At 41.7% G+C, this 12,262-nt stretch overlaps 1 protein-coding gene across 1 annotated transcript in view; it reads right to left on the bottom strand.

The window, feature by feature from the left end:
- LOC149219175 (uncharacterized) overlaps positions 1-12,262 on the bottom strand; it is a 62,536-nt gene that overhangs the window by 1,035 nt on the left and 49,239 nt on the right. The window contains exons 8-9 of the mRNA XM_089384298.1: positions 221-278; positions 54-130 (exon numbers count right to left, since the gene is read on the bottom strand). Coding sequence (XP_089240424.1) covers positions 104-130; positions 221-278 — 85 coding nt within the window. The 3' untranslated portion in view covers positions 54-103. The remainder of the gene's footprint in view (positions 1-53; positions 131-220; positions 279-12,262) is intronic.

The raw sequence follows: 12,262 nt of genomic DNA, 5'->3' as shown, positions 1-12,262 counted from the left end.
AGTAACGGCTAGCATAATTCAGAACAAATAATTATTCATAATAGAAAATATACCTCATCTAGAGTTTGTTATATAAAGATAGACATTCCATTTTGTATTCCACTTACTCATGCTCACTAGAACAAGCCATCTACAAAAGATACATAATAAGATATTAGAATTATTATACAAGCTACGTTGGATAGTTGAATGCAAAAATCAATCATAATGTGAAACATACCTGAACTTTTTTATATAAAGGGGGATAATCCATTTTGTATTTTACGTATTTGTGCTCACTAGAATCAACCATCCAGAGAGAAAACAAAATATTAGAATTCTAATAAAAGTTAAGCTAGAGAATTGAAGACATGAACTTGTGAACCAACTTAATTTCAGTCCATTTATATTCCATGTTAAATCTCAAAATATATAAGTTTTCTAAACTAGAAGTAATTCTACTTGGAATAATGCAATCAATGTTATCGTAAGAGAAACAATCCATTTTGTAAGAGGGATCTAAGAATATTTAAAAATATTGAACACCCAAAATCCTAGTGTTGTCTACTAACACAATGGCTGATTGGTTGAAGGCTCGATATGCTTACTTGTTCGACCTTACCATCCTCCTCTCTAGGGCAAGTTGTCTTGGGGTCGAAGATCTAGGTCAGATTTGTTAGGAGGGGCTGACTTGGTGGTTTGAGGAGGTCTGTGTCTAGGTTGAAGAGTCTCAAGAAAAGTATTGAAGGAAGATATTTTGACTGGGTTTTCCTTCAGATAGGGGTTTTGCCCTGGCAGAGTGCCTACGTCTTATGTCTTGCATTTTTGTTATCTTCATACACACATAATTTGGTAATTGCTTGATGAAAGATAATATAACAAAGTAAAAGAAGCCAACATAATTCACAAGTAATTATCAAGAAAGAGAAATCTAATCCTAACTCTACTAGCATTGATTTCTCAACATAAAGAACCCTTCCTAAAATTTATTTGTCAAGAAAGAAATTATTTTACTGCAAAATGTCAATTAGACCTCCTCCACCAAGTCGGGCTCAAATTGGACAGGTCGGCCTAATTTGAGGGGCAGAAACGCCTATATAAAGGCAACAACTAGACCTCATTTGACACTCACAACAAGTTCGATCTACAACTTCTAAGGCTATAAAAAGTGTGGAAATCAAGGGAAGAAGAAAAGGATAGCGAAGGAGGAAATGCATAAGAAGTCGAAATTCACTATCTTTCTCTCACACGTGTGAAGTTGTGAAGCTGCTGGAGGGGCAGATATTTGCAGAGCTGAAACTGGGCCAAAATTCTATAGTTGGGGTAGAAGTTTTGTTGCTGGAAAGCCGAAATTTCTGGATTGTTGTTGGGATGAAGCTGTTGGAGAAGAAGAGACTACTAAAGTGTGCTGAATCATATTGGAAGGCTGACATGGTGGAGGAGAAAGGTCTTGGTCTGTCTCATTTGGATCTGCCTTTTCAAAATTTTAAAACCCTTGGAAAGTATTTCCTCCACTAAATTAAATTTGAATTTCAATTCCTCCCCCAAAAGTTGGAACTACGGCATCTCTTAAACCCCTCTTAAACTAAGAAGTTGTCTATAAAAGGAGATCTAATGTCACTATCCAATGCATAATTTTAACGCATGATCTAATAATATCCTTCTGAAATGAGCTCCGCTCCTGGGGAGGCAACAAAAATCTGAAGATAAGGGTCTTTGTTTTTATTTTTTTTAATTGGTGCTTTGGTGATTTGTTGGGGCTAAATATTGCAGCAGACCGAGGGTTTTGAGAGGTCTCTTTGGCATCTGTCTATTACAGATTCTAGAAATTCAACGAGGGACTACAAAAGGAACGAAGTTTGTTCCTTTATATCTCATGGCTTGAATCTGTGGGCATTATTGATCTCTGAAAAATTGCAGACTTGCAATGTTGAGCTCTGTATTTTGGTCTAGTGGAATTGCCCTGTAAGAAAGGCATGAAATCTTTCTATTCTTCTTGGTGTTGTGAAACAACAAAGTTTTTCTTTCGTTTGGGAGAAGTTTTTATTACTTTCTGGGTCCTGGTTTTTGCTGCCCTTATAGGGCTTCGTTGTATCATTTTCTTGTTAAGTGTAAAGGGCTTTCTAGGGCAAAGAATTTGGTTATTGCAACTGCTATTATCTAGTTGCTTCAGTATCTGCCAAAAGAAAAGAACAAACTCTTGTTCTGATTGTAGTCAAAATTCAAAAAGCTGGGTTATGATGGAATTCTACAACTGGGCATAAAATGCAGTGGACATATGTATGTGCATTCAGCCATTATATCATTGAAATTTTGATAATTTGATACGTAGATGTTACAGAGCACCCAGAAATTGGGATGTAGATTGAATGTGGCATTACATTAGAGGAACTAAGCAAGCGCTTCAGGTATCGTTATTGTGATAAAACACTGTAAACTGTAGTATATGGGAACATTACTCTAGACCTGGCTATGTATTGGTAAGTCAATCTAACACGTGGATTCTCCATTTATTATATTATGCGATAAAAATAGGAATAGGAGCTGCCATATGGTATTTTGATATAGCAGATTTCCTTTATATAAGCATGGTGGTAGAATCTCATGTCTAAGATCCAAAATAGAATTGGTCGTTCTTTATTGGTATGGGCCTACACTTGTAATTGATATGGCATCATATATCACTGAGATTATTCTGTTGCAGAGCCAAGGAAATGTTCAGTTTGTATGAAGATTAATTAAAAATAAAGTTGAGCTCATTCTGTCGCATATCCAAATAAAAAGTAGATTTTGTATGAAAATTAATTCGACGGGCTTTGCAAGTTATTGCACTTGTTTGAGACAAACTGAAGATTGAAAATAGCAATTTGTAGCACAGGCATCATCATTTGAGCAATTTGTAGAACAGTGCCAAAAAGTGACAATTTGTAGAATGTTTAGCCTACTATATGGTTTAATATAGCATTATTGTTTCAAATTGAAAACCAAGAAAAGTACTGAGATAAGAGGTCGGAGACAAATCTTGTTGAAGTTAATGATAGTGTTTTGCTAGTTGTAACAGTGACATTACAGGGACCCGGATGCGGGTGGCAATTTGATCACCAGCAATGGGCAGCTGGCATGACAATATAGCCTGCCAGGACGGCCATACCAGGTGGCTCTGTCAGGCATTAATGCCATTAAAGGCCGAGGAGATGATAGTGCAGAGGGGAGATGGGTTCGCGCGAGGAGAATTAACGGCTGTGTACGCAATTTTGTTGGGTTTCGTTATGGAGGCGTCCAGAGAATTCGGCAAAAGGAATTACATAAAGGCGTATCTGCTCCAGATTAGGTATGCTTGTTGTTTTATTATGCTGTGCTCAGAGCAAAGTGGAGAGGAGGCGAGCTCTGTGTGTGTGCTCAGTGTGTGCTCTGTCGATCCACGCCGGAGAAAATAGCAGTGAGAACTCCCACGCTGGTTCCGGATTCTAATAGGGTGGTTCAGGGAGTTCAAGCTTTGCGTTTGGAGATTCGGCCTCCCACTGTCAATAGCCCTCAAGCCACCTGGCTCATGGCGCCGAGACAACGTGGAGTCCCACGAAGAGGAGGAGTCTGGGGTATTCGGCGAAGGGAGGAGGTTCAAGCAAGGGAAATTCAGCCATTGGCTATGGTAGCGCCTCCGTCTTCTCCTTCAGAGGAGTCGGACCAGTTAGAAAGTCAAGTGCATACATCCCGTTTTACTTTCAGATGCCGGGGAAATCGATCTAAGGTGTCTATGCTGATCACTGTAATTGCAACAGAGGAAGATGATGAGGATTCCGATAGCCTGGAGGAAGATGTTGTGGAGCTGGCTCAGACTGGTATGCCCCAAGCAAGGGCGGAAATTGGCAATGCGGTTAATCCTCCTCCAGAAGCTGTCAATCATGAGGAGCAAGCTCGTGTTCTGGGTCCGCTTCAGCCGCCAGCACTCCCACCGGGTTCCCGCCAGTCAATGAACGAAGATGCAACTACACCAGAATTTGACAACAAAGCCTAAGGTGAGCCTTCGAAGGCCAAATTACTGTTTTTGTTGCTGCACAATGGTCAAGTTACGAAGTTTTGAAGGGGTCTCTTTTCTTTCCGAGAGGCCCAGTTTTTGCTTTTGGGGTAGAGGAATGCCCAGATTTAGCAGTGTTTCCAGATCTCTGGATTCACCTGTCATCCTACCCTCAAATGTCACAATGATATCAGCAGCAAGGTGCGAGAGGCATGTAAAGGTTCTTTGGTTCTACAATTATGCTGCTGTTGTTCTTTTTGGAGTAATCTCTCTTGTAAGTCAGAGGACTACACGCTGCTGTTTTGTCCATGCTTATTTCTATTGCATCTATCTTTGTAATTCAGGTAGCCTTGCGCACCTGTTATGCTTTTCAGACGGAGGGTGACTTTATTCATCCTCAAAGGCTAGTACCTCTCTGTAAATATTTTCTTTCTTTCTTAATACAGTAGCATAGTATTTACATAGAAAAAAAAAAAACAGTGACATTACAGGGATAATTGTGGTTTTGTCTGAGCAGTCAAGGTTTGAGACAGCAAAGAAGGGTTACATGTTTTTGTTGCAACAGTTAGGACTATTCAAGGGTCCTGAGCCATCATTGGACATCAGTGCCAACAGCATATTGATTGATACATCCTTCGGCACTAGTGCAACAACATAAGGGAAAAAGCAGCTTGGCACAGTTGGTTTGGGCAACTTATCCATGAGCTTCTTCATGCATATCCATTTGTGAGCATTGCAGTGTTGGTGTCAAGGACATCAGTGGTTGCAATACAATGACATTGACCATTGCAGGTGCATAAATATAGGACTAATACAGAGATCAAATTGATTACCTATAACAGCAGCAGTGACACTGTAAGTGCGGCAATAGTCAATTGATGTGACAATTAAGGTTTGTAGTACAATTGATGCATAAGCAGATTCTAGGGTTTGTTGTGCAGTGGTTTGGTTTTCCATTATGATTGAGCAAAGGCAAGTTTGACAGTGAATATTGTTTGAGGTATGATTGTGCGGTGGTCGGTTTGAGCAGAGTTAAGAAGTGAGGCTACCAGGACTTGACGTGCATACCGAGCATAGCAGCATAACTTTCATTACAGTTTCTTTACATTGTTTCTTGAGCGCAGGGGGACAGTGTGAAAATTGTGAAATGTGGTCTGCCAACACTTCGAGGTGGTAGGGTGGTGCAAGGCAGGTGATTGGAGTCACCTTCAGGGTGGAGCCTAAGAACACTTTAGGGCGGCAAGGTGGTGCTAGGGCGGGTCGAAGCTTGCATAGGGTGTTGGAGCATCCTTTCAGTGGGAGATGATAAAGCACAGGGCGTTAGAGCGTTCGTGCGGTAGTAGCTGGTAAACAGGGTGTTGGAGCATTCGTTAGGTTGGAGCATGAGATCTAAGGCATTGGAGCGTCTTCCCAATTGAAGTTGGTAAATAGGGTGTTGGAGCATCCTACAGGTTGGAGCCTGTAAAACAAGGGGTTGGAGCCTCCTTCAGTTGGAGCTAAAAACTTGATGTGATTATTCTTTTTAAAGAAGACGAATATTAAGAAGCATTCGATGGATTTTGACCCAGAGGAGTTTTCCACCTAAAAAATATTTGTTTACTGTCTTGATTATTGTGCATTGTTGAATGGTGTTGTTCACTATTTATGCTATCTGATATTGATTAATGTTAAATACTGTTGAAGATTAACTAACACTCTAAAAATGTTAATAAGTTGCTAATTGCCAAGAAATACCAATTCACCCCCTTCTCAGTATTTCCAACATTTGAAAACTTGATGTTTATTTTACTGCATATATATATATATATATATATATATAGCTTCAATTCAAAGGCTTACATATCTTCCTTATATGTTTTTATACGTTTTTCCAGCTTCAATAAAGTTCTATCAAGTCCCATACTGCTTAGGAGTAACCTGAGAGTCGAGCCTTTGAATTGAAGCTAAGATATGTAACCAGAGGGAAAAATATGATGCATGACTCGCCTCTTTAGCCATATATATATATATATGGTTATGCTTACGCTCAATTGCATGTTATGGTTAAATTATGTATGTATTTGTGATATGCTTGAAATTAAATGAATCTAGTTAATTTGTGTATATATTCCTAATTCAATTTCCCTTAGGATTTTGAGTGAAATTGTAAATTCTAAGGTTTGTGTGAGTGACATCGCCCAGTGGTGTCTGGAGACGTTACAAGTGCTATCAAAGCCTCAGTTTCAACATGGGGATGTTACAGCGTACAAGTGGTATCAGAGCCTCAGTTTCAATACGGAAACATTACAATTGGTATCAGAGCCTCGGTTTCAACACTGAGGCCACATGAGCTAGCCATTATGAGCATAGAAGTGAAAATGCAAAGTGGTACTACAAACAATTTGAAAAAACGTATGCACGAGATGTGATGTCTTGGGAGACAGTGATGTTCGGGCATACTCAAAATGTCTGTGTGAGACATGGTCTCCCAAACAGCCATGATCATCAAGTATGTGCAGAATGGGTTGCACGAAGAAACCCTAAAGCTTTTTCAACAACTGTGCCATGTTGGGGTCAAACCAAACCTAAAGACATTTATCAGTATCATCACGACGTGTGTCAATTTGGCTGCCCTGGAACAAGATGAAAATATCCACAATAAAAGATGAAATATGCAGGAGAGGATTTGAATTTGACATATTTGTTGAGTGCGCTTTAGTAGAACAAATCTTTTGTTGCAAACAATTTCTCATGACAGCGATTTTCTGGTCTTAATATTTTCACCTTACTTTTACAAGAGGGATTATCACTCCATAATCCTAGTTGCGCTTTTGAAATTCAATTTCATTACATCATCAGGTACATTAAAATTTCCAAATAACAACTATGTTGTAACTATTATCATTGTGGGTACTGGTTCTTATTGTCACTATTCGTTGTGGTTAGGGGGTTATTGTTGTGCCCAATGGATGAAAGAGGTTTTTCCCCGAGATTCACCTATGCATGTTGTTCTCAGGGATGAGTTCACGACATGCACTCTTTAAACAAGAGTGCAACAACGCATCAATAGATGCTCAACTCTTGGGTGGAAGTTGTCAAGAAGAATGAGCATCCCCAACCTCCCCCACTCTCAATGGTCGAGGGGGTGGTACAAGCCAAGTTACATGAGGAGCATCTCCACCGGTTTCAATAGCTAAATCATAGAGTATGTGGGCTTCCAATTCCTGTGGCCCCAATAAGCGCCTACAGCCAGCACCTCCTTCCTCAGTGACACATTGAACCTACAAGACATCCCTTTAGAATGTGCGTGGATGGGCCTCTGCTTTCAAACACCTTACGACTGGGTCAAAGCCCTCTAAGACAAGAAAAAATTGGCCACTCTCCCTCCTAATCAGAGGATCTTCCTGGACCTTGACCTTACCAAAGCACAACATGAGGAACTCAAGCAAGCCAGAGATCAAGTAGCGGTTACACGGAAAGCAAGAAAATGGGCAGTTATTTGGGATCTTAAAGTTGTCATTCGTGATTCCCCCCACCCCCCCCTCGAGTTACTCTCGGCCTTGGGCCGAATGGAAGTCACGTTCAAAGCGAGGGCAGGGCAAGGAGGGCTGGCCCACTATCTCCATAGGTTGTTGGAACTGTAATGGTGCCTTTTGGTCCTCACCAAGCCCCATGACACATGAGAGCCCCATGTGGATCCCACCCCCAATCTCGAGGTACCATTGGATTTGAGCATGCATACAGGAGACAGATAGTTCTGACAATGTGAGAGGATCTGCGTGAGTGGCCTTCCTTGTACAGGATTCCCTTCGTAGTCGAGGTTCCATGGTGTCTTCGGACAAGCACACTATATTTTTATGGGTTCAACTACAATAGGATCACCATTGGTTTCACGACATTTACTTTGCAGTCTATTACCTCCCCTCTGTCTCATCACCCTTTGCGACTCATAGGGAGTTTGAGGGAGACTCGTTCCTCGATTTCTACAAGGACATATCTCATTACTCTTCTCAGGAGTATGTCATTATTTTGGGTGACTTCAACGCCTAAACCAAGAGTACACAAGTTTCCCTTCATGACAAAGTTAAGGATGCTCTCTACCTCCAAGAGATAGAACCAAAGTTAGTTGGTCTTCATAGGTGCTCACAGGATGAGTTTGGGCCCCTCACAGGTTGTTGGAGACATCTCCTAGAACTGGGCGAATCTCATGGGTTACTGATCTTGAACAGGTTCCCCTACTTCCCTGCCTCAAGAAAGTTGACCTACTTTCCCCACAATGGAGGGTCGAGTGTAGTGGATTATTTCTTGACCACATATGATCTTCTCCAACATATCCAGCATATCTCCATTTCTGGCTTCCCTCTGGGAGATCATGCCCTCATCACTTTCCTCCTCTTTACTCCCCCTCTTCCTGCTACCTCTACCATCTCCCAAAACACCTCACTACCCCTTTATCACCTTCCTTCTCAATAGAGATTGTGCCCTTTGTATGCTACCCATGTTGAGGAATTGCTCTCTCCCATCTCCCACTTTAGAGCCTTGGATATTGCCACAGCCAAACATGAGTTACTCTCGAAGGCCATCGCGAAAGTCGCATTGGACTCCTATCCCCACTCGACTCACAAGAACACTCGTAAGCCCACTCCTGGCACCTACCCCATGAATCAACGGTATGATGAGGATTGCAAAGCTCTCCACAAGCAACTTCGCTTTGCCCTCACACATGATCCCTGTGCCTCCCCTTCTCTCCAAACATCTTATCATAAACTCCTTCGCCATAAAAAACGTATATTCTCTTTCAAAGGATACGAGAGCTTCGTGTGGCCCTTTGCTGCTCCCCCAAGTCCTTTTAGCGTACCCTCTTCCCCATGCATCAAACCATCACACCTGAATTGGACTCCAAGGCCTTATTCTCACATACTACCTCTCTCTATGACATTCCCAAACAACCCCCAATCGACGTCTCTTCTCCCACCCTTCATGCCATCTTTTACAGAACTAGATGTCAGGAGAGCAACCAGAGCTCTAAATTCCAACAGAGTTGCTAATGAAGAAGGCCTTCAGGCGGAATTCCTAAAGCATGGCAGTAAGCCCCTTGAGTCTTATCTTGCCGATCTCTTTAACCATGTGGTTTGCTCAAGCTTTCCACCTACTTGGAATAGACACATCATCCATCCTATCCACAAGTTGGGGAGTATTTCTAATTCAAATAACTATCGAACTATTATGGTGGGTCATACATTCTCCAAATTTTATGCCACAATTCTACACCAATGGTTGTCGGAAAACTAGAGCGACGAAATCTTAGATCCGAGAGGCAAGTGAGTTTCTATCCAAACCACCAGACAGTTGACCACATATTTACACTCCGAGCCGTAATTGAGGAGGCCCCTCGTCGTTCTTTGAAAGCATTCGAGACAGTGCGATGGAGGCACTTTTTTAGAGACTCCATGACGTTGAGATTTTTGGGACTCTCTTGGCAACCATCATGAGATTGTATGAGTCTGTTATTATACGCTTAAAGTTGGCTCACGGCTTTTCAGATTTCATTTAGAGTACCATTCGTGTTAAGCAGGGTTTCCCTCTCTCGCCTACCCTTTTTAGGATTTATATTGATGAGTTGGAGTCTTCCCTCTAGGAGCACATTCAGGAGGGGGGCAATTCCCTTCTCCATTAGGTGTTGATCTCTCTACTCCTTTTTGCTGGCAACTTGGTTTTATTGGCCTCTACCCCTAAGGGCCTATAAAGACAACTGGATGCCCTAGCCGATTTTTGTGGCCTCGTGACCTTCAACAATTGAAGGTCAACCTAAGCAAAACCAAGGTTATGAACTTCAATGCATCAAAGAGATCCCTTACAAACTTACATTTTTATTTTCAGGAAGAGAAGAATGAGATCATCACATCTTACATTTACCTATGGGAACAGTTCACAGGGCCTCGTTTTGGCATGAGACAAGCCCTCCAAACCCGACTCAACAAAGGGTGTGTCTCCCTTGCCCTTAGCCAAAGACAGTGCTTCCAGAGTCAATTCCAGGACATCCTGTCCAAACTTCATCTAATGGACATGATTATTCGACCTACGATTCTTTATGGCTTTGAGGTCTAGCGGCCAAACTTGGTACAGACGGATTGGGCTTCAGATGGAGAGAGTCTAAGCCTTGCTTCTCAAGCGCATCATAAGATGCAAACGTACAGTTCCATAGCCAATTATCTAGGAAGAGTTCGGTATGTTAGTTTTTGTAGCATCAAAGGTGTTCTAGTCTCAAAACTTTGTGGAGAGGCTAGAACACAAGAGTTGTATGAAACCCAGAAATCGTTTCTGGAAATTCCACATAGATATGGCTCAATTACATTAATTGATCATAATTAAAAAATTCCTAAGTTTAACTTAAGAAAAGTGGTTAATTAATAGGAATTAATTGAGAAAAGTGTGAATCATCTAGAAACTCACACGGATCGACTAGGAAATGATCTCAGCCATCGATTAAGTTTTAATCTTGGTCATTGGAGTCCCAACTAGAGATTATAAGAAGAGGTCAATGGTTAGATGGAGAGATACACTTGGAGGGCGAGTTTCCTTTGGCAGTTTGATTTTCCAGAGAGCAGCATTCTGCCAGAAGAGTTCGAGCCAGAGAGAGGACACAAAGATAGAGGGGTAGAGACAGTGTGTTTGGAGGAAGTTTTCCAATTCTAGAGAGTAGCTTGCAGAGAGACAGAGATAGCCACAGAGAGGTTGCGCAATAGCCTCCAAAGGGCAGTTCGATTTAGCTAGAGGAAGGTCATTTCAAGTGCTAGTGACGGGGAGAAATTTCAGAAGGCCACGCCAGAGGCTTCCAGACCAGCGGCAGTCAGTCAATAGCTTATTTGAGGTAGTTCCGAGCCAGCGAGTTTCAGGCCTGTGCAGAGGTGACGCAGGCCTACGCAGAGGCTGTTGAAGAGCTAGTTCGAGTGGCTTGATTAAGCTAGGGTTGCTTATGGGGTGAGGAAATTTTCTCACAAAATTTTTGCCAATATTTTCTCTGTAAGATTACCAGTTTTTGACATCCAATTGTACTCATAATTTATAATTGTTGCTTAAAAATAAAGACCCTCAGTTGTTGTACCGGTTTTCCCACATTGGGTTTTTCTGGGGACTTTTGTCCAAAAATAATTCTCACAAATTTTGTGTGTGCTAGAATTTCTCAATTTCCAACGCTTTTATTTTCCACAGTATTTTATTTGTGAAAATTGCAGTGTGATTAATTCGTTGTTGTTGTAGCAATAAACTGCATAATTAATTTTATAGTTAGAAGAATTAATTCTAGTTGTTGCAATAGTTGAAATTTTCACATGGTATTAGAGTGAGTTTGACAGACGAAAAGCTCAGAGGCAGAAAAAACAAAATTCGTTGTTCAGAGGGAGCAACAAATCGAATTTTTTGGGGCTACACAGTGCCTAGCCAGGCAATGAGAATTGTTGGGCAGTTCGATTTTTTAGTGCAGGGTTGCAGAAAAATTCACTTGGCAAAGAGAGTGATTCCAGTAGGCAGAGGGAGCACCAGTAGCTCAAATTTTCGCAAAGCAGATTTCTTGTCTGGGCACAGAGGGTTTTGCAGCAATTTGCTAGAGCAGAATTCGTGCCGGGTGGAAGAGAAAGTGCACACACAGTGGGAGATTTCTCTCAGGGGGTTTCTATTTTAGAGATCCAAATTTCCAGTTGCAGACGGCAGTAGCTGCAAGCAAATATTCTCACTCTAGAAGGGAGTGCAAATAGCAGAGTCAGCAGCCGAGCAATAGAAAGAGGGAGATTTCAGTCCCAGTTTCGAGTTTCTGCAAAGATGGCCACAGCCGAGCTTAGAGATCAGGACAAGTTGGTGGGAGCTTCCAATACGTCATCTGGAAGGCTCGAATGTTATTCCTACTAGATGAATATGGCTTGAAAGTCTATGCAGAAAAAGTTGTGGCAAAAACCTATTGATGCAGATCAACAAAAGGAATTCAAGAAAGAGATGGCCAAGGCAAAGAGGATGAGCCTCAATGGGGTCTGGGACCATATAGTCTCACATGTATCTAGCAAGAACACTGCCAAAGAAATGTGGGATGCTCTCTCAGGGTTGTATCAGAATCCTTCCGAGCAATGGAAGATGTTCTTGAAGGAGAAGTTGAGAAACATCACTATGCATAAGGGTGAAGGCATTGATCACTTTCTCGCCATAATTTAGGAAATCTGGGATCAGCTTGCTTGTGTGTTTGGCCCATACAGAAGCACCTCAAGATACAGAGCTTGTGTGTTTGACCCATACAGAAGC

This window comes from Pinus tabuliformis, chromosome Q (assembly GCF_031772625.1).
Source record: "Pinus tabuliformis cultivar Carrire ecotype Pingquan chromosome Q, CPIR1, whole genome shotgun sequence".
Classification (NCBI taxonomy): domain Eukaryota; kingdom Viridiplantae; phylum Streptophyta; class Pinopsida; order Pinales; family Pinaceae; genus Pinus; species Pinus tabuliformis.
The sequence above is the reverse complement of the archived record's forward strand: the minus strand, read 5'-3'. Positions and strand labels throughout refer to the sequence as shown.